The sequence below is a fragment of the Danio aesculapii genome, chromosome 20 (assembly GCF_903798145.1).
Source record: "Danio aesculapii chromosome 20, fDanAes4.1, whole genome shotgun sequence".
Classification (NCBI taxonomy): Eukaryota; Metazoa; Chordata; class Actinopteri; order Cypriniformes; family Danionidae; genus Danio; species Danio aesculapii.
In genome coordinates, this window is record NC_079454.1 from 39,542,083 (window position 1) to 39,566,134 (window position 24,052).

A 24,052-nucleotide genomic window follows, 5' to 3' on the forward strand; every position below is an offset into this window, starting at 1 on the left:
AGTCCTAAATGTTTATTTATATGATGACAAATATACATTTGATATGCATTGACACCCATTTTTTAGGACATGTAGTGGTTTAGGATCATCTGAAGTTTGGCTATTGCTTGATCATTTGCCGGGCAGTTCAGAAGACCATTGTGCGAGTCATGGAAGAGCACGTTCACATATTCTATAATGTTTGCTTGAGAAGTTGTCGTATGTAAGTTTTGACAGATGTGGTTGGAGTTGAATGTGTGGTACATCATCACCAGGACTGCTGGCTTATCAGCTGTGAAGACAAACAATTATAGTTTTATTATAATTCTAGCTGTGAAATATAGCCTTGCAACTGTGAGAAAAGGTAAATCGGTAGTAGGCCTGTCACAATAATTAATATATAAACTTACCGCACAACACATTGACATGACTACAACCATTTTTGGTAATACAATGTATATAGACCATACATAAACAATTCTAGCAACATTTTAGATGAGGATATACACTTTATTAGGTACACCTTACTAGTACCGGGTTGGACCACCTTTTGCCTTCAGAACTGCCTTAATCCTTCGTAGCATAGATTCAACAAGGTACTGCAAATATTCCTCAGAGATTTTGGTCCCTATTGACGTGCTGGCATCACGCAGTTGTTGCAGATTTGTCGCCTGCACATCCACTATGCGAATCTCCCGTTTCACCACATACCAAATGTGCTCTAATAGATTGAAATCTGGTGAATGTGGAGGCCGTTTGAGTACAGTGAACTCCTTGTCATGTTCAAGAAACCAGTCTGAGATGAGTCCTGCCTTATGACATGGTGCGTTATCCTGCTGGAAGTAGCCATCAGAAGATGGGTACATGGTGGTCATAAAGGGATGGACATGGTCAGCAACAATACTTGGGTAGGCTGTGGCATTGACATAATACTCAACTGGTACTCATGGGCCCAAAGTGTGCCAAGAAAATATCCCCCGCACCATTACACCACCACCAGCCAGAACCGCTGATACAAGGCGGGATGGATCCATGTTTTCATTGTGTTGATGCCAAATTCTGACCCCACACAGCAGAAATCGAGACTCATCAGACCAGGCAACGTTTTTCCAATCTTCTATTGTCCAATTTTGGTGAGACTGTGCAAATTTTAGCCTTAGTTTCCTGTTCTTAGCTTACAGGAGTGGCACCCGTTGTGGGCTTCTGCTGCTGTAGCCAATCAACCTCAAGGTTGAACATGTTGTGCATTTAGAGATGCTCTTCTGCATACCTCGGTTATAACAACTGGTTATTTGAGTTACTGTTGCCTTTCTATCAGCTTGAACCAGCCATTCTCTGACCTCTGGCATCAACAAGACATTTGCACACACAGAATTGCCGCTCGCTGGATATTTCCTATTGTTCTGACCATTTTTTTGTAAACCCTAGAGATGGTTGTGTGTGAAAATCCCAGTAGATCAGCAGTTTCTGAAATACTCAGACCAGCCCATCTGGCACCAACAATTATGCCACATTCAAAGTCACTTAAATCACCTTTCTTCCCCATTCTGATGCTCAGTTTGAACTAGACATCGTCTTGACCATGTCTACATGCTTAAATGCATTGAGTTGCTGCCATGTGATTGGCTGATTAGAAATTTGCGTTAACGAGCAGTTGAACAGGTGTACGTAATAAAGTGGCCGGTGAGTGTACATTTTCACATTCTAAAGCTGCGGTCACACTGGGCTTTTCCTCCCATAGACTTCCATTCATACGCACCCGAATGCGTCAGACCGGAAACGCAGAGTCATGCCTCAAGTTTCGCAGTTCGCTGCGGTGCAAAGTTCAAGTATGGTGAACTCTGACCTGTGAAACCGCATCACTTGACTGCGTGAGACCAATCAAGGATCAAAACATGACCTCTCTGGACAGAAATTTGAAACATGGAGCAATCGCTTGCTTTTTTAAATGTCTAATCATCTTGTCTATTCCCACCCCTTTTCGCAGTGCCGTAAGACAGAATTTCGCACACACAAAGCCCAGTGTGACCGCAGCTTAATTCCAGTGCCCAATTATTACATTTTTAAAATTACTCTATTTAAATGAAATTAGGTGTACTTGCATTGTGATGGCATTATATTGTCATTCTGGTGTTATTTAATGAGTAGCATAAAACGGTCTCGATGGCAATATCATTTATCACAAAATATTTTGGTGCAGTATATTGTACAACAAAAACATCACGACAGGCCTAATCAGAATTGTGAGAGAGTTCAAATTCGCTGAAAATCTCTGAACTGAAAAGAACTCAATTTATTTATATATATATATATATATATATATATATATATATATATATATATATATATATATATATATATATATATATATATATCTTTAAATTGTGAGAATATATATTTTGAGAAGTCACAATTACCTCATATTTTATGTGGTAGGACAAAAACAATTGAGATTTAAACTAAATTCCTGAAAACACATCTGATTTTCCGCTAAAAGCTTAAGGAAGAAAAGTCTGTAACCTCACAATATATAAAATAGCCTCACAATTGGGAAGGCGGAGACAATTAAGGGATGGTATTTTTTTTCTGAAAAAAGTATAATGTAAAATCCTAACCTAATTATCCTAGTTAAGCCTTTAATTTGTACTTTAAGCTGAATACTAGTGTTTTGCAAAATTACAAGTAGGATATTATTTACTATCATTATGGCAAAGACGAAAGATATTTAGTTGTTAAAACCATCGTTTAAAACTGTCGAAAAAAAATCTCAGATAAATGTCACATGAGAAAACTTGGGAAAATAATTCAAATTTATATGAAGGGCTAATAATTTTGCCTACAGTTCTATCTACTAATTGATTTCAGAGATTTAAAAGAGATTAAAAAAAAAAAGTTAATCTGAAATGCCAGATGTGTGCTTCATTTCTAGATCTAAACCAGTCCGCTATTCACTATTAACAGAAAAAGTTACCTGGAATTTTTCTCAGAGCCTCTTCAATGTCTGTTCCCACTCGTGATACCACAGGACAAAAGGCCAGAATTAACTGACAGTCCATTAATTCACTCACTCGAACTCCACGGAGCCCTGCAAGGACTTGTGCGTCAGCTCCTAAAGTTCGACCGCACAAAAGGAGATGCACTTTGACTGAAGGCTCTGCAATAAAAGAAATCAATTTGTTAATAAGGTATGTATGGAAAGCAAGGTCCAAACTTTTGATATTAACATCAAGATATTCAAGATTCTTATATTTATTGGTAACTGAAAATGTATTATTGAAGTATACAGATTAATGTGTTTAAATACTAAGGCAAGTCTTTTCTTAACTATTAAATTTTTTATTTTAACTTTTGAGCTGCTCATCAATTGTGATTAAATGTTTTAATAGCAAAAAATGAAATGCAACTGGCTTCCAGATTACTAGACAGTTTGATAAATGTTGATTTAACATTACCAATCCCTTGTTCTGATTTGCCTTAATACAATGATACAGAACATGATTTTAAGTACTTGAATGAAAGGGATTGTGCTTTTCACAATTTTGACTGTCATTCACCATAAGTCGGCTTTTTGATTGAAGATCTTGAAGTGTTGTGTGATGGGCTAGGAAGCTTCTTCCTGCTTGATGCTCCCTCATATTCCCAGTCCTCTTTTCTGGAAGGTGCTTCACTCAAACTGCTCAAGATGTCAATGTACGGTTTCAGAGATGCCTGTGCTGATTTGAGCTGCTGGTCCACCTCTTGAAAAGCTCGAAGTGACTCCTTTAAAACTTCATGTACTGCAGGATCATCTGAGGATAAGTTTGAGACGGGTCATGGTTCATGGTCATGGTTCAAAACTGGTCCTAACATTTTTTTTTTTTTTGTGCAGAATTTTGTAAAATAAATAAATATGCAGGATGAAATTGGGAGTATAGTAAATAAAACATGAAATAAAAGTTAATTTTTTTACGTATTTCAGATTTACAATGCATATCCAATTAGATCCACTTGTTTGGTAAACAAAGCAAGTCATATAAAAATCTACTAAGACAGAAAATATAACTCTATGAATTGTATTGTAGATAAATCATCTAAACTTTTGCATATTAGTCAATAATATTGCAGTAATATTCATATATAAACTGAATAAATATATATTTACACATATTTACATCCGTAAATGTAAACGTAAATGTAAACTAGACTCGGTGATGATGCAGATTCTGTGTATGCCTAAAAGTTACTTACTGCTGTTGTGAGCCATTAATTGCTTCAGTGCTGCATCAAATGTTTGTGGTCCAGAAGAATCCTTCAAATAATCAAAGATTACACATCAATGCTAAATTATTAAAATCAGTAACTTATTTACTAGGGCTGCACAATATATTGTTTTAGCATTGACATTGCAATATTTGCATAAGGTGGAATTATAGTTAAGCTAACACTGTTTGGAGGAATTACTGCAGTTTAACTATAATAGAGTGAAAGTTAAGCATTTGTATATGTTTTGTGCCTTTGCATGCAAATGTAAGTATTTGTGCACAAGAAAAGATAACATTTGCAGCTTTAACAAAGAATAATTGCATTTATTCATTTGGTAAAGACTGTAGTGTAATTTTAAATGTATTACATTTCTGTACCCGAATGCTGTTACACTCCCAAAAGAAAACAAACAAATCGCCGTTTATTTCATTTCTATTTGTGCTATGTTGTAGCTATCTATCCTTTAGATTTAGTAATGTATATACACTGCCCTACAAAATCATTTCAGTAAGTGTAAAATAATGAATTATTTCCAAATATTATAGCTATTTCAGTCATCTGGTAAAATTGTATTCACATTGCATTATATATTGCAATCAAATCGTCAAAACATGTCATTTATTTTCCAATATTGTGCAGCTCTAGTTTTTTTTAGTCTATGATTTACAGAAGACAAACTTATTCATCATAACTGTAGCTTATATGCCATAATTGTTGTTATAAAAGTCTCTGTTTAATGATCTCATTGCATCTCCAAAATACTAATTAATTGCCATTTTGGATCTTTACACTGTCATTATAAAACCTCTAGATTTGCTCATTTAAAATGTAATTTATTTTCAATAGAATCACTTTTAATCTTTTAGATATTTTAACACAGAGAGATCAGAATAAATTGATTAATTTTCCATAAATATATATGTTAGATTGAATGATAATGGGAGAATATTTCTCTAATATTTTAATCTTAAAGTTGATTCTGAGAAGTCTAAAAATGATGTATTTCCATATGCCACTAAAACTGGTTAGCACTGTCGCCTCACAGCGAGAAAGTCGCTGGTTCGAGTCCCTGCTGGGTCAGTTGGCATCTCTGTGGAGTTTGCATGTTCTTCCCGTGTTGGCGGGGGTTTCCTCCGGGTGCTCCGGTTTGCCCCACAGTCCAGACATGCGGTACAGGTGAATTGAATAAACTAAATTGTCCGTAGTGTATGTTTGTGAATGTATATGTATATTAATGTTTCCCAGTACTGGGTTGCAGCTGGAAAAGCATCTGCTGTTTAAAACATATGCTGTATAAGTTAGTGGTGCATCACGCTGTGGTGACCCCTGATGAATAAAAGAACTGAGCAAAGGGAAAATGAATGAATGCCACTAAAACTGATGACTCATAATCTAATACCTTGCAGTTGCCACATTTTAAGCTATAATAATTCTGAATTTCAGTTTCATCAGCTTCATGGCTGAACACATTACCTTCACCGATTCTGTGATTAATGCCATTATCGTCCTTCTGAGCTGAAAGTTCTTGATGCCTGGAAAAAGCTCATTCAGATCTTCTCTGGTCAAAGTCAGGACTTGAGCGTCATCAACGCCAGCTTCTAGAAACGGATGGAAAACATACAGCACGTCACGCTACGGGAGCTTCAATACGCATAAATATATTTAGATGTAGGCTAGTAAACAGTCATTATCAGGTGGCATACCATCCAGGACAGAAGATGCCGAAATTAAATTGATTTGTTCTCTGACAGCTCTGGCATTCTTGAATTAGAAATAAAAATTGTAGTTAAATAATTACACGAGAAACCTTGTATGTGCTTGCTGGCACAAAGTCTTTGGAGAAACGATACAATATATTTTGGATTACAAATTAACGTTAGCATACTACTAACGTTAAATGTTTTTTATTATTATTATTGTAGCCTACCTTTTCTTTGTTTGACCCCCATCTGGGGTTCATCAACGAGAGCAAAAAAGACCCTGCGTTGTTCATTTCTGATGTAGTGAAAGCGAAAGTTAATGTTGACAAAACGTAAATACTTCAACTCTGTATACAGACTGACTCCAGTTCGGTCAAAGCATTTATCAACAGTAGCACGAAGTAGCAAAACGGGTGTGTTAAAATCTGACCTGGGAGCTGTAGTCGCCAGCGATAGGTTGTTTTAACGTGAAGACCCTCCTCTCTCTCTCTCTGTGTGTGCGTGTGTGTGTGTTTGTGGGTGGAAAGGACTCGTTCTCATTGGCTGTTGCGACAGAAGGCGTGTCCTGTATGAAGGGATCTCTCCGAAAGGACGGTAATGTTGAAGCTACTCTTGTATTGTGAGCGGTAGACTGTTGGATATGTCCTTCAGAGTGTACAGTTGATCGTAAATATTGTCATACGAATTGTTAGACGGTCAAATGCAGCCGAGTAGGTATTATCTGACGTAGTGCCGCTCGCCATGCGTGCTTTTTTTCGCTGGAAATACATTGGTGGGCTGTGATGGTGGTCTTGAAGACTACAGTTATGCACTGCAATAAAGGTGCAAGCAGCTTATGTGTGTAAATGCAGGGTTATTTATTTATGTTATTTTTAGATGCTAAATGCTACCGGTTTCTGCTTGCTTTGTTTTGGGCTGTATTGATTAATGACATAATGAAATTCCTCATGAGCTAACCTGTTATTGACTGCTACTTTTATGTTTTTTTAAAATGATTAATGTACACATCTATGAATGATTTTTACCGATTTGTGTTGAATAGGATCATTGACCAGACCCAGAGTAACATGTCTGGCATATGTGTACCCAACAAGAGGAAAATGGCTAGAACAAAACTAAACCCTGAAACAACAGGTAATCCTTCAGTAATACAAGATTTATAATATTACACACTTCATAAACCCTACATGACTTTTTCTGAAGTGGTTGTATTCCCACAATTATTATGTGATCATGACATCTGTTTTGATAAATGTATATCATAGGGTTGTTGTATAATTATAATCTATTAATTTTGAAATGTAAAGACAGTAAAGCACAGTTTTTTCTCTCTTTTCCTTTGTTTATTTAACAATAAGTGCTTTTATTACAATAATATCATCCCGATTAATCATTCTAATATGCTGATGCTTTAGAAACATTGCTTATCATTGTCAATATTGAACATTTGCTGTTTATTCGTTTTGTAGAAACTGATACTTGATAATAAATTAGATTTCTAATTAAAATAACTGCAATTCTTTAAAAAAATGCTTAAAAGTTAAGCTGTAGTAACAGGAATAAAATGCATTTTAAAATTGATTAAAATGGAAATAGAAATGTTGTTTTAAGCTGAAACAATATTTCAGTCATATAAAATCAGACTTGGTAAACATAAAAGATTTATATTGATTTAATTTACTCTAAATGGCTTCAACAGAGTCAGTTTCCACTTCAACAGGTGTGGTAAAGGATTTGGGAAGAGAGGCTGAAGGAAGTGGAGCGAGACCCTCCAAAGTAAGTTGATTTATGCATCCAAATCCACGTTTACTGTATATATTTAGGCAATTAATACAATTAATCATGAGGCCATTAGCACTTATTTGTTTTTGGGTTGTTTTTTTTTTATCATTTGTGTTATTGCATTTCAGAATATGAGAACAGGCTCTCTGAAAACAAAGAAAACTTACCCCAGAAAAAGGTGAGTTTTGTGTGTTCATGCAATGTTTGTTCAGTCAGACAATGAGGGCAATTTTACAATGGCAGAGAGAGCTTAACGTGCTGCAATTTAAGAAAACACATGCAGATAATAATGAAGACTACAGCGAATAGTCCGGACTGCTGAACGAATCACTGGCACTACCCTTCCTACACTTCAAGAATTGTACTCTTCCAGAGTGAGTAAAAGGGCTCGCAAAATCACTCTGGACGCCTCACACCCAGCACACTACCTGTTTGAACTGTTGTTACCGTCTGGTCGGCGCCTGACCCAGCCAGGACTAAAACCAGTGACCTTCTTGCTGTGAGGCAACAGTGGTAACCACTGAACCACTGTGTTGCCCGGAAATTTGAATTAGTATAAATAACTAATTATAATTAAGAAAATATTCAGATTTCACTTTGTGTTTTTGAGAAAAAAAACATCTTGGTGGCTCTGGCATATTATAGAAGTTGCAAAAAAAAACTCAACGCACAACTTTTTTTTCCTGCAACTGCATTTAAAAAATAAATAAATGTGCAGGAAAACCACAACCCTCACAACACTGACAGGAAAAGTGTGTCTTTCTCAGTCTTCCTGTTTTATAGAGTTTAATAGAGTATATATGGAAACTCAAGATTCTTTTGGGTCATAAACTTTTGTTTTTTTTCTATCTAGACGAAAAATTTATCTGATCTCAGTAAACAGATCCCTGTTCTGAGGTATTCAGCTCTTGTGGTTGAAAACTATAACACGTTATATGGAATATATTTTTAAATACAACAAATAATGGTGTATCTGTCTCAGATGCTAAAGGCTCAAATACTTCTGTAGTCTTTTCACAGAATATTAAATATCCACAGTCAACAGTAACATATTTTTCATGAGATAATGGATTAATAATAATGTCGAATATCATGTGTCCTAAGGTATCATGATCTCCAGCCTGTGATTATGAGACCTACAGAGGATTTAGACCATGGGTTGTCCTGCAGTTCTGTTACCACTTCCAGCCTGGCCAATGGCTTGGAGAGCCAAACTATGCAAATATACCACACAGAGGGAATGATAAGAAAAAGTGATGACTCCAATTCAGACACATTTAATGAAACAGGTAAGTACAGACCTAATTGACCTACATTTACGATTGCAATGCAATTTGCGAAAGTGACTTACAATTGAGGAGGCATTCAGCAACAAGAAGCAATAAACACAAGAAGTGCTAATAATTGAAAGGAACTGTTAGTGCTCAGAGAATTAGGTGCTAGAGTAAGTAGGGGTGTGTTGTTTTTAGAGAAAATAGTCTTTCTACAGGTGGTTTGTCAACTCCACTCACCTGTGTGAAACACACTTCACATCTATGGCTGTGTCTGAAATCACTATCTATGGCTGCGTCCAAAATTGCCTACTACTCGAGTATGTATTACATTTGAATTTGAATTTACTACATGACCATTAGCAAAGTACGTTCTATAAAGTATTATGTGAGTATTATGTGAATGGAATTTGGATGTACCATATCCACAATTAGTCATTATCACGTGACCTACCCGAGTCAGTTGCATCACTTCACTCCCATTTATGAATTCTCTCATGTTGCATCATGGGATATTGTAAGTGTGCATTGGATGTGCATATCAGAATCTTACTAGAAGTAGTGGGTCGTCTACGTACTTCTCGCATACTGTTTTTCAAGTACTATGAATTCGGACATACTACTCAACTCAAATACTGCTTTTAATGACCCGTTTCGGTATGCTTTTACGGCCGTTTCCACCGTCAAAAGGTAACTAAAAGCGACCTGTACTATACCACTTTTTGGATACCCTTTGCAAAGGGTAGCTTGCGCATCAAAAGGGTACCAAAAGGCGGAGCTAGACGCGTAACTGAACACTATTGGTTTACAGAGAAACTTCACTCGCTCGTGCAACAAGCCAGAATGAAAACAAAAAAACTGCCATGTTTTAAATACACAGCAGAGACATTACACCGTAATAAAATATACATATAACAAGAGCCATTGTTGATCCGAGCTCAAACAAACCTTGTCTTCGTCTTCATGAACAGCCACAAAGCCAAGAAGAAGAGCAGAATCTGGCCTGTGCCCCGTAGTTTTATTACAAGGCCGTCTAAAGCGCGAGCGGTTTTGCTTTCTCGATTGCGCTCGCCGTGCGTCTATATTTGTAATAACAAACTTCTTGAGCTGATGATAATAACGTGCTTGTGAATATTGAAGTGCTTCTGACATCCGATCCTCTCAGAAACGGACAAACGCGAAAGTGAAGCCTGAAAAAACAAAGGAGAAACCTGAAAAAACAAAGGAGCAAACTGCCATGTTTAACTATTATCTTCACCTTTTGGACTATTATGAACTCAGAATGACGGAATTACTCTCTAACAGAGGTTATATGTGCTGGTGAAGATACAGATGAGAGGTTTGCACTGACTGTGGGCTATATTTTGCGTGTTGTTTTTGAAGCCCAATAAGGCCTTAATGTAAGTTGTGTGTAGTTTATCTGTAATTGCTAACATATCGGAGACTGTAAGGGTCTGTATGTGTTCATATATGTTGCATTTATTTATTTATTTTATATAATTGCAGACGTTACAGTAGGCTATTTCACACTGTCATTAATCTGCAGTTATAATCAAATCATGTTCATAGAAAGGTTAGCAATGAACATTTATACACAAGGATTTATGTGTGTAAAACCTCTGTTTTGTGAGAAGTGCTTCTCATATGATATGTGAACAACCCGTACAGCTTTACTGTAGACATTTCCTTGAGTGAGAATGACCTTGACCGATCTTTCTGTCGTACACCACGCCCACCAAAAGAGTACCATTGTACCCTTTTAGCAGTGGAAACGCAAGCCTGATAAAGGTGACCTGTACCGTATCGTACTGTTCCACTCAGTGAAAACGGGCCATTACGTACTAAAAAGTAGGGAAATATGCAATTTCGGACGCAGCTTATGACATTCTACATAATGTCCAAAAGTTGCACAAGTTTTTTATGCCACAGATTTTAAGATGAAAAAGAAGCAGAAGCTGGAGGAAACCGACCAGTCATCATTGAAAAAGTACATTGAGCAAGTAAAGCAAACAGGTACGCATGCAGTTCTCCGTGTTCCTCCATTAATCTACACATGATGAAACCTAAAAATCTTAGATGACTTTTTTTTTTCTTCAACAGTACCAGTTATAGTTCCTGTTGCTCAGTTCTCGCAGAAGACTCAGAGGACTGTGGAGCAGAAATCAGCTCAGCACAGCAAGAAAGAGACGCATGTTTATCCACTAGGTAAAAACAAAGTTGTGCTGCTGTTTTAATGAAAAGAGTTCATATTCATAATATAGAGTTCAATGTGTTTTTCTTTACAGGAAGTCAAGAGGAGAAATGGCAGCTGCAGATTTTGGCAAAGGGTAGAGTAACATGCCCAAAATGCAAAAGTGTTGGAAGAAAGACAGTAGATGGGTTAAAGAAACACCTGGAAACATGCAAACTGGTATGTGCGAACACTGCAGCAATGCTTATGAAAGATAGATAAGACTGATATAAAGCAGATCTTACTTTATTTTATTTTATTTATTTATTTATTTTTTATTTGATGTAATTTTTTATTGTATTTATTTATTTAATTTTATTTAATGTCATTTTTATTTTATTTATTTTTTATTTTATTTAATGTTATTTTTTATTTTATTTTTATTTTTTTATTTTACTTATTTTTATTTTATTTTTTATTTTATTTGTTATTTTTTATTTTATTTTCATTTTTAATGCATTTTATTTAATTTAATGGTATTTTTTATTTTATTTTATTTTTTATTTATTTTATTTATTTTATTTATTTTATTTATTTTATGTTATTTTTTTATTTAATTTTATGTTATTTTTTATTTTTTTATTTTATTTTTTTTAATTTTATTTCTTTTTTACTTTACTTTACTTTACTTTACTTTACTTTACTTTACTTTACTTTACTTTACTTTACTTTACTTTACTTTACTTTACTTTACTTTACTTTACTTTACTTTACTTTACTTTACTTTACTTTACTAGAACCCATTTACATGTCCACATTGTGAAAAACAACTGAAAACTTCAACTGGAATGAAATACCACCTCATGGCTGACCACAACAGCTTGGTTCGTTTTTTCTTTTTTTTTCAATTATTGATAACATTTGCTATAAGGAAAGTGTTAAAACAAATTATTATTTTCTTGTTTGTTTTTTCAGCCCATTCCAGACACTGGTAATGAACTAGTTGACCAGGAAGTAAAGGAAAAACTACGCAAAGTATTAAAGAGAATGGGCAAATTAAAGTGCTCCAGAGAGGTGGGGTCTTTTTTTTTTTACTGTATTCTATGAATCAAAATATTTGGCCAATTTTTTGTTCAAAATATTTTACAATTCAATAATGTAGTGCTAAATGAAACATTGTGGATTTTTGTATGCAGTATAATGAAAATAGTGCTAATTAACAGTAATAACTAATTACTAATAATTATTTACACTACTTGACAAAAGTCTTGTCGTCGATCCCAGTTGTAAGAGCAACAAATAATAACTTGACTTCTAGTCATTTGGAAAAGTGGCAGAAGGTAGATTTTTCCAATGAATTATCTGTTGAACTGCATCCCAATCATCACAAATACTGCAGAAGACCCATTGGAGCCTGCATGGACCCAAGATTCTCATAGAAATCAGTCAAGTTTGGTGAAGGAAAAAATATTGGTTTAGGTTTGCATTCAGTATGGGGTGTGTATGAGAGCTAAAGAGTGGATGGCAACACCAACAGCCTGAGGTATCAAGAAATTTGTGCTGCCCATTACATTACAAACCCCAGGAGAGGGCAAATTGTTCAGCAGGATAGCGCTCATTCTCATAATTCAGCCACCACATCAAAGTTCCTGCGAGCAAAGAAGGTCAAGGTGCTCCAGGATTGTGCCAGCCCTGTCACCAGACATGAACATTATTGAGCATAAGGATGAAGTAAGGCAAGTAAGGTAAGATGAAGGAGGGGGCATTGAAGATGAATCCAAAGAATCTTGATGAACTCTGGAAGTCCTGCAAGAATGCTTTCTTTGCCATTCCAGATGACTTTATTAATAAGTTATTTGAGTCATTGCAAAGATGTATGGATGTAGTCCTCCAAGCTCATGGGAGTCATACACAATAGTAATTATTTTTCCACTGCACCATGACTTTATATTCTGTACTGTACATTATTTCTATTAAGTGACAAGACTTTTGTCTAAGCAAAGTCAGACCTTACAGTTCTAATGATATATTTAAAAATCAAGGCATAATCTGGAGGAATTTGCCTTTCATAAAAGCCACTTCTGATACCAAATGATCAACTAGAAGTCAAGTTATTATTTGTTGTTCCTAAGACTTAGATAGGTAGTGTATATTAGTATAAAATATTTAGTAATAAACAAGAAAATTTAAATAAATGATGCTACTATTTCAAATGTAAGATATTTTTATACATTTTTATAAAAGCTAAATTGTTTACAACATTATTAAGAAATGCTGAAATTAGTTACAATTTAAAAAATAGTAAAAAAATAAACTATTTTAAATTGGTCATTTAAAAAGTTTAGTTAATTAATCATTTTAAATAGTCTTTTAAATCTAATTTTTGTACTGACCACATGGAATTATACATGTATACATGCATACATTTTTATGCATGTTACCTGGATGGTTTGTTCTAGGGCTGCACTGGAAGCTTCACTAGTATAATGGGTTATGTGTACCATATGAAGAAATGTGGCAAAGAGTCGTCTGAGCTGGAGAAACTCTTAATGAACTGTAAACACTGTGGAAAAACTTATCGTTCCAGAGCGGGCCTGGAGTATCATCTCAAAAACGAACACAATCCAGTAAGTCCTACATCTCTTTATTCCTGTATCTCTGAGATGAAATATTCTCATGCAAACGGTTTCAATGTCCAGAAATAAACTCTCTTGTTTACCTGTTGTTGCAGGCAGCTGAGGAAAGTGAGGAGGTAAAGCCGCAGAAAGAGCCAGTGCCAGAGCGGACGCAGAGCGGACGGGCCAAACGCATGTCGGCGCAGGTCGCCGGGTTTTACCTGAGAGAAATCGCCAGTGAGGAGCTGCTGAAGGAATGGCCCAAAAGAAAAGTCCAACGTGATCTGGTGCCAGATGACAGGAAGGTGCTGCAAAATATACACGTCAGACTGTGGCAATATGCTGCATTTGCAGGGTTGTGTGCAGGGTAAAAAAATGCAAGGGCAGTTAAACTACACTGTTAAAATTAAAAAGTTCACTCAACTAACTTGCTACACAGCTTTTTCAAGCTGACTCAACTTAAATCAACTACAGTATTTGCGTTAAAAGTCAGCTCAAAAAAGTGGGGGCTAAGTAAGGATGATTCTAAGGGCCCAAGCACTTTTGGGCTCACACACCTCCTCCTACTCGCAGCTCTTTACCTTCATTATTTGATTATTACTACTATATTTTATGGAATAGAAAAGCAGATACAGTTTTTTTCATCTTATTTGTGCTGTTACTTATATTCTTCATTCATTCATTCATTCATTCATTCATTTTTCTTTGGCCTAGTCCCTTTATTTCATCAGGGATCGCCACAACGGAATGAACCACCAATTCATCCAGCATATGTTTTACGCAGTGGATGAAAATCACAGAAATGCCAACGAGCCAAGTCGGGGCTCAAACCAGCGATATTCTTGCTGTGAGGCGACACGGCTAACCACTGCACCACCGTGTCGTCCACCTATATTCTTATGTAGTGCAAATAAAATATTTGGAACACAATGAAAAAGACAAACAAGTTAATACCAATACAATTTTTGTTTGTTTATATACTTACATTTTCACTCTTTTTCCAGAAAAGTTGTATGTATATTGTATATAAAGCTCACTTTCATGGATATAACAGGTTACATAATGAATAAAGGAATGAATGGGAATGAAAATTTGTAAAGCCATTTCAATTTTATAGGTATTTAATTTATTTTTGTTTACGTAGCTGAAGTATTCCCGTCCAGGGCTGCCGGCCTTTAGCCAGGAGACTCTGCGGAAATGGAAGAATGAAGTCAAACTGCATAAGAAAGTGCAGTGTCCAAACAAGGTGAGAACATCATGCACAAGCTCTCACTGATCTGTTTGTTTATGGACTGTTTATTAAGACTGTGAAACATTTCACAAATCAGCAAATATAAATGGTATGATTTATTTTTTTTTGCTAAACCACAAATTAAATTATAATGTATGCTGTCATCACAATAGGGTTGTGGATGCTTCTATACCAGTGTATCAGGCCTGAAGGCTCATCTTGGACTGTGTACCTTGGTAAGGAATTACTAATATTAATATTCAAATATAAAAAAATAATGTTTACAGTTTATTAGATTGAATTAAATAGAATATTTGGTTCTTAAATGCAGTACTACAGTTTAAAGGTTTGGTGACAATTTTCCTCTTTTTTTAAAAGGCTGATTTATTCAATTATATTAAAATGTAATATTTAATATTCATATTTTAATACATTATTTAAAAAGTAACCCATTTGCTGGCAAATCTGAATTACTCAACATTATTGCAATATACTGATTTGATGTTCAAGAAGCCATTGTATTGTTATTAATGTTAAAATACTCTATTCTAGAATTTCCATATTGAACAGATAGTAGAAAAAAATATCTCAATATATTATTATATTATACATTTATCTCACCTATTTTAAAATAATTTTTTTAGCATTAGCATTAAATTACTTTTAAGCAAAATGTCACTCATTCTCTATTGGCTGAATCTGTAGGTTTCTAAACTGCATTAATATTGATTTTCCTATTTTTCATTGTTTATAATTTTGTTTTCTCTGAAACAGTACACCTTTATCAAGAGGCTTTGTTCTTTGCAGGGTGAATTTGAGACTGGGAAGTATAAATGTTTGATATGTAAGAAAGAATTCAACTCTGAAAGTGGAGTCAAGTACCACATCAATTCCATTCATTCTCAGGTATTACAGTCTTTGATTTTAAACTTTGAATCTGTTTAATACCACTGATTCGTTAAAGAATAGGGTGTGTTTTTTTTTTTTCTCATAAACACAAAGCTAAATTCATTACAGTCAGGTTTTGTCCATATTACAGTTCCATATTAGGCTACTACAGCAAATTATATTGGGTAAGGAACTTACAACCTAAAACAGCAAAAGAACCGAAAACACACCAAGACATTTAAAAGCAAATAAATATATTGCACAACAGGATAAAAAGGACAAACTATCTCATGCTATCCTAATGTGATCCTATCTAATCCTATGATGTTACCATTTCTGTAGCATGTTTAGCATTTTGCTAACATATTTTTTGCATGGTTAACATTGTTATCATGATTTAAAATGGCGCTAATTTGAGCATGGTTAGCATTTCGTTAACATGAATTAACATCTTTGTGCATTGTTTCTAGAATGTTTTATAAGTTTCTAGCCTACTTTAATTATTCATTCATTCATTTTAATTAACTGCTTTAATTAATTGTATTATTTTCCAGCATAAATTAGCATGTTTTCAACTTAACTAGCATATTTCTACAGTGTGATTTAACATGTTAACATGATTTAACACATTGCTGGCATGTTCTAGCATCACGATCATTTAGCACATTCATTGTTAACATGAATTAACATGTTCCTAGCATGATTAAAATCATTGCTTATATGTTTGTTTAACATGTTGCTAGCATGATTTAATGTTGTTAACATGGTTTGCCTGGTTGACATGATTTAACACATTGTTAACTTAGACTTTTAAAACATTATTTTAGGCATCTTTGCCTTTATTAGGAAAAGACTAGAATATTATTGGGGGAAAGGTCTGTGCAATGTATGTTGGCGCACTGCCCGCAAGGCTGTCAGCGCTGACCTAACTTGGACTTTTAATCGTTTTCATAATCTGTTTACTGAAAACCAAGAGTCACTAGAAAAGATATTGAATCAGGTCAGAACGGCCTGAAGATCTGATGTGAGATTGGCAGTAGTAGCTTGAGATCTTTATGAGGAGATATTTTAATTTAGTCTTTAAATAATAATAATTATAATAAAAGTCGTAATTATATTATTATTATTATTATTATTATTATTATTATTATTATTATTATTATTATTATTATTATTATTATTATTATTATTATTATTATTATTATTATTATTAATGTTGGTCAAAAATTAATCACGATTAATCGCATCCAAAATAAAAGTTTGTTTTGACATAATACACAGCGCTCAGCATAAAAAAATTAATAATTGTATTCATTTCTCAGTGAATATAGGCAATGTATTTTGGTGCATTTAAACAAAACAGATTTATTACACAGATATATTTATTAGAATAATGTTTTAGTCACCAAACATATTTAGAAATTAAAAGATAATACAATTAAATTCAAGCAAAATATTGCAAAAAAAACAAAAAAACTACAACCTACAAAATTTCAACTAAATTTAAAAAAAAAAAAATTTTTGCTTCTCTTGATTTTTCTTTTTTTAAAATTGTATTTAATATTTTCTATAACATACAAATTTGGGTGTCCTAGTTTTTGGACTGTTATCGTAAGTTATTTTGTCAGAAAAGCTTCAGATTTGGCTTCAACGCTGACTAATCTAATGTATATGCACAAATATAATGTTTTATAGCTTCCTATTAAAAATATGAATTTAAAAGATAGACTTGTGAGGGGTGTACTTATATATGCTGAGCTCTGTATGTGTGTTTATTATATATATTTATTATGTGCATGTGATACACACATAGAATCACATCTATACAAACATAGATTGTTTTGTTACATGTTTTGTTACATAGATAATTAAATGTATATATCATTTTTATCATATACATATGTTAGTAATATCTAAATATAGATAAACATTTTCTTCAATTTACATGTGTGTATGTAAAGTGTTTATATATATACACAGTTAAAGTCAGAATTATTAGCCCCCCTTTGAATTTTTCTCTTTTTTTAAGTATTTCCCAAATGATGTTTAACAGAGCAAGGAAATTTTTACAGTATTTCCGATAATACTTTTTCTTCTGGAGAAAATCTTATTTGTTTTATTTCGGCTAGAATAAAAGCAGTTTTAATTTTTCAAAATCATTTTAAAGTCAAAATTATTAGCCCCTTTAAGCATTTTTTTCTATAGTCTACAGACCAAACCATCGTTATACAATAACTTGCCTAATTACCCTAACCTGCCTAGTTAACCTATTTAACCTAGTTAAGCCTTTAAATGTCACTTTAAGCTGTATAGAAGTGTCTTGAAAAATATCTAGTAAAATATTATTTATTGTTATCATGGCAAAGATAAGATAAATCAGTTATTAGAAATGAGTTATTAAAACTATTATGTTTAGAAATGTGTTGAAAAAATCTTCTCCATTAAACAGAAATTGGGGAAAAAAATAAATAGGGGGGATAATAATTCAGGGGGGGCTAATAATTCTGACTTCAACTGTATATACACATTGCACACACTTAAATTGTGTCAAAACAGACTTTTATTTTTTTTATTTGGATGTGAATAATCGTGAACAATGCTTGCCCAGCACTGATTATTATATAGTAATTATGTTATTTTTATTTTCATGATTTTCTTTTTTATCAATATCTAATTTGATGCTCATTTTATTATCAGAATGTATATTTTTTAATGATTTCCATGATTATTTTACACAGGACTGGTTTGTTGTTCGGTCCAAGTCTAAGAGCTCAAAGTTTGAAAAACTGGACAAGACTCAAGCAAAGGAAGATTCAGACCTTCCCTCGCCAGACCCAGAAACTCTCAGTTTCCCCCAGGTCTCCAGCAGCACCTGGCAGGACAGACAGACGTCAGCGACGCCCATGTCAAGTGGCACAGCGACCCAAGAACTGCAAATGAAGAGGAAGGAGAGACGAAACCAACAGAAGAAGAAAGCAAGCGGACAGGAGAAAGACTGCTATGAATTCAGTGGCAATGAGAGTCAGAGCAGCAGCAGCAGCTCCAGCTCCAGCAGTGAGTCTGAACCCGAGACCCACAGACAGGACGAATGGACCCTCAGCAGACCCCTCTCCAGCCAGAGACCCGAAAGTGACTCGTAAAGCATTCCTGTCCCGTCATATATGGAGTTCTCCAAAGATTAAAGAGGTACATTACAGTTCAGAAGTTTGGAGTTAAAGGGATAGTTCACCCAAAAATTAAGATTTTCTCATGGTTTACTTACCCTCAAGTGCTTCCCTATAACCATTGACTTCCATAGTAGGAAACACAAATACTATGAAGTCAATGGTTACAGTTTTTCAGCATTTTTCGAAATATCTGCTTTTGTAAGAAACTCATAAAGGTGAGTACATGATGACAGGATTTTCATTTATTATGTGAGCTATCCCTTTAAACAATTGAAAAACGTCTCTTATGCTCACTAAAGTTTGAATAAATGAATAATAATCACAGCATAAATAGTAATATTGTTTTACAATTTTGTAATACATTTAATTTATTGATTTAATGGTAATGGTACAGTTATTTCTGTCACATGATCATTTAATACACTCAAAAAATGATGTTTGCTGTTTTTTCAAACTACGTATTTAAAATGAGCTGAAACAACACAATTGTTGAGTCTTTTAGGAGTGGACAACTTAATTATTTTATGCTCAATACACTTAAATTTGTAAAAACTAAGGGGGTACTCACACTGTACAGTTGCCTTGAACTGTGCCGAAGCACGCTTGTCACCCCTCCCATCTCCCCTGACGGCCTGCACTCACACTGCATCCGAGCTGAACACGCTTACGTCATCGATGATGCGTGGTCAGCAACAAAAGAGAAGCGCTCTCGCTCAGCACAGTGGAGATTTCTTTAGTTATATCATTTTAGTCGTTTGATATGCAGTGACACGCAGTCAAATATTTCACTGAACAAAGACAGCACTTTTGACACTCATAAATAATCATAAAGTCCTTGTGCTGCAGGTATTAGGAGGTTTGCTGAAGGTGCAGCTGACATGCAGTGAGGGGTAAACTCTGACACTTTGCGTCTATTGAAAATTAAGAATGAATCATAAATCCATATGAAACACTCCTTTAAAAGTCATGTATAGACTTCAGTTTTGGGCTCAGGCATGCTTTGAACTCACACTACAAGTGTACCGCGCCAAAGCCCAAGTGAACCTCTTCCAAGTGGGCCAGGACCAGCCAGCTGAACCGCACCTGAGCCCGATTCAGAGCACTCACACTTCTCAAACGAGCCGGGAAACGTGCCTGGACATGGTTCGGATAGCATAGTGTGAGTGCGCCCTAATAAGTTAACTTAATTCTTTCCCATTTTTACAGTGTATACTGATTTGAGGCTCAAGAGACAATAATTTTCATTATCAATGTTAAAAACTGTTTCAATGATTTTTTCTTTATGTTAAAGGTGCAGTATGTAAGTTTGACACCCAATGGTTGAACTAGGTATTGCACACCTGGATCAAAACAAGCACAAGTGCAGGTTGCCAGGTTGCCGTGTTCTAAATAAAAGCAATGGCACCCAATAGAAGGAATGTTTTCCATATTAAAAAGAGTTTTTGTCCAAACCAACACCTCGAATTGATATATTAGAATTGATATATTCTATTTCTCACAGGTGAACAACAGAAAACTGACAATGATCACCTCAGGTACACCTCATGTGCTTTATTCAGTGTTAAATGCTAAAAATGTGAGTTTACATGCCATTTATTGCCAGACTACTGAAAGCAGCAGCAGATAGTTCACCTCAGATCTTGAAAGTAAAATAAACCATCTAAAATTGAACTTTAGAACTGTGACAAACACATATCAGTGATTCAGCATGTACATTTAATAATGTTAAAGAGGTTTAATATGTTTTAATTAGATTATAAACCTTACTATTTCGTGAGTGAGTGCATATTCTGTGCTTCTGAATGGCTGTGTTTAAATTTCTGTTGTGTTTCGTCTGGTGCAAACAGCCAAATTGCTTATCACTGCGCATCTCATCACGAAGGGTGTTGTTAGGACACACGGTTACGATTTAACCTGCTCACTTAATGTTCACGTTCATAAAATTGATAGCATTTGCTAATTGATAACCTCATGTGGAACTGAATCTGCATCTCATTTCGGAGTCTGCTACTGTCCACCGGAGGTTGCATTTCAGTCACGTAGACATGCTTTAAAAGCCTTTCTGAATGACTGAATGAAATATGCTGTTTTTCATCAAAGCAATCCAGGGTGCTAAAATATAATTGGCTAAACGGACATTGGGCGGGTTAAAAGAACCATAACAAATATAGCGTTCTGGCATGGAAAACACATTTTCAAGCAGAATATCTGACTTCAGCATTGTTTTTCTGATAAACAAATATGTTGACTTTGCGTGTTTCTTAAATATCTGCAAACATGGTATTTTTATGCTTTAGAAAACTTACATACAGCACCTTTAAATATATAATGTTCAACAGAACTGCATTTGTAATATAACTTTTTGTTATAATAAGAATGTACTTACTGTCACTTTTAGCCAGTTTAACTCATTCTTACTAAATGAAAACATTAAGGTCTTACAAAAATATCTTACGAACTCCAGATTTGTAGCGGTGTGTATGTATTTTGTGTATTTTGTATTTAAATTGTCGACACGAAAAGCTGTGTATATTCAAATGCAATGTTACATTTTAAATGTAATATTACAATTTGATTGTTTCATTTTAGTACCCCACGGGTGGGGGGACCCACACATTTTGCCCTACGCCACTGGTAATAAAATATTTTAAATCTTAAATGCCATGTATAGTTTAAGAGTTCACACTTAGCTGATGATTGATAATAAAGCTTGTTTGGCAGCTGTCCTGGGAGAGATCCCTGAGCTCATAAGATCATTGAGCCCAGGGCTCCCTCCTGTTTGCAAGGCGAGAGGGGAGTTTGAGCTCAGGTAGATCTTGATGAACTCCCCCGACTTATTTCTGGCTAATGACAGATATAGGATGGCTAAGGAGAGATGTAAGCTTGCTAAGAGCTAGGCTATGGTATCATTTTGGTATGTTCAATTTACTAAGGTCGCGTGTTTTTGGACTGTGGGAGGAAACCAAAGAATCCAGAAAAAAAAAACACGCGAGCACAGGGAGAACAAGCAAACTCCGCATAGAAATGTCAACTGGTTTAGAAAGGACTTTAACCAGAAACATTCTTGCTATGAGGCAACAGTGCTAACCACTGGGCTGCCATGTCACTCATCTGGAAAGGAGGGGGAGTAGGGGTGGATTCTTTACGATGAAGATACTGAGATAGGAAATCTCTGGTTATTTATAGTGAGTTAGGAATAATCTGATTGTTGAATCAGTCCTGAGCTGATGCAGGACCAGCTGTGATCAATCATAACCACATGATCCTCTCAAAATTAGTTTATAAATTAACTTCACCAAGTGTACATTACATTTCTTTTTTTTCTGTAAGCTCTTTCTCATGCTCTGCACTTACAAGTTCATAGTTAACCAGCAACCAAATGAATTGAAACAGTTGCATGCTACAGTGTTTTTGTTATTAAATGTGATCTTAACACAACAAATGATACTTCATAAATAGTTGGAGTTGTAACAGTGATTTATGGTTTAAATACTGTTGAGTACTACTGAGAAATACTAGTGAGATACATCATCTTTTGTTATACACAAACTGTCGTTACAGTTTTAGAAAATTCACATCTTTGTTGACAAAAACAGTACTTTTGAACACACACACACACACACTACACAGTAAAAATAGCTTGCTAATATTTTGCAGATTTGATCAAAGTAAAACCATTGTCTAAATATAATAAACATTTCAATAAATGGTCAATAGTCATTGCTTGTGTGTATTATTTGTGTCACCAATGTCTGTCTCAGTTGTTGAAGATGAAGATTATGAGTACTTAAAACCCTTAAATCGTTTTTATTACTAAATATTAAATGTACTATTATATTTTTAATCATTTCATTTAACTTATTTAGGATTTTTTGCTTTTTTTAGCATGCTTATACAAACAATGTACAAATGCATGTCTTCACTTTTACTTCTACTGTTGGTTTTATATTTATTGCTGGCTATTAGTAAAAATGAATATAATTTAGCAATTTTGTTTGTAAAAGATCTTTTATATCCTAAAGTCTGATTTAAGTTTTAATTTCTCTGATATTGTACATATTGTGTTGTTGTTGCTGGGTAAATATCCCATTCCTTCCAGTCAAAATAATACATTTATTAAAATACATTTATTAACTCCTTTAGTACATAGGAGTTTGTGAACTTTAAAGATTTAATAAAAATATATATATAATCTGACACCCTATGTCAGTCTATATCTAAATGTGCATTAGTCTAATGTATTTTTCATGTTAACATTTATTTATTTATAAAATACATTTAAAAACAGCCACAAGACTGACCAAATTCCTGTGCAAAAGACAGAGTAATAATCTGTCAAAATTATAAAATTATAAAACCAAGAGAAACAACACATATATTTTTAATAAAACAAAGCAATTGACAAAACTATTAGTATAATATTAATAGGTCAAACTTATCAGTTTTTTTCTGTTTTATTTTTCTCATGATGAATGTGTCTTTTTTATTGCAGTATAATACAAATGCAATGAGGCAACATTTAACTAACAACTTTCATCTACATTTACAGAACAGAACACAAATAATAATCAAATCAGTAAGATAAAAATAAATAAGTAATAAAACATAGACAAACAAACACAGAACAAAAATAAATTACACTACAGGGACTTATCAATTTATTTATTTAGATAAACTAAACAGACTTCTTCCTAATTTTGATTTTAACAACGTTAAAATTTTACAATTCCTTTTGGAAAACCAAAAACAGTGGTTTTGTTTTAAGGCACTTGCAAAAAAATCTCCAGAAGTGGAATAATATTCAGTACAAATTGAATAATAACATTTCATATATATAATTGTTTGAATCTGTCTTACACAAAAAGCATAGACATTTTTATCAATCCTGCTTGATCGCATTGCTACCACCTCGCGGTGAGGCGGGAAGGCGCACAGATTTGAACGCGCTTCGCTGGCAGTGTAGAATAGGGGGCGGTAGCGAGCAACCGAGGTCACAGAGGCGAGCAT

At 34.4% G+C, this 24,052-nt stretch overlaps 2 protein-coding genes across 2 annotated transcripts; one reads left to right on the plus strand and one right to left on the minus strand.

Moving 5' to 3' along the window:
• si:ch211-245h14.1 (uncharacterized protein LOC563420 homolog) lies at positions 1–6,260 on the minus strand. Its single transcript, XM_056480859.1, has 7 exons — positions 6,149–6,260; positions 5,925–5,982; positions 5,695–5,819; positions 4,207–4,267; positions 3,534–3,767; positions 2,951–3,133; positions 1–271 (listed from the first exon to the last, which is right to left on the minus strand). Exons 1-7 carry the CDS (start codon positions 6,212–6,214, stop codon positions 63–65), a joined length of 936 nt encoding a protein of 311 aa, XP_056336834.1. The 5' UTR covers positions 6,215–6,260; the 3' UTR covers positions 1–62.
• A 708-nt stretch (positions 6,261–6,968) lies between these two features.
• znf512 (zinc finger protein 512) lies at positions 6,969–19,355 on the plus strand. The gene is made up of 15 exons (XM_056481564.1): positions 6,969–7,055; positions 7,621–7,697; positions 7,832–7,881; positions 8,808–8,992; positions 10,904–10,987; positions 11,075–11,179; positions 11,260–11,384; positions 11,942–12,028; positions 12,120–12,218; positions 13,604–13,771; positions 13,876–14,064; positions 14,904–15,005; positions 15,164–15,226; positions 15,798–15,896; positions 18,617–19,355. Exons 1-15 carry the CDS (start codon positions 6,989–6,991, stop codon positions 19,016–19,018), a joined length of 1,902 nt encoding a protein of 633 aa, XP_056337539.1. The 5' UTR covers positions 6,969–6,988; the 3' UTR covers positions 19,019–19,355.
• Positions 19,356–24,052: the final 4,697 nt, after the last annotated feature.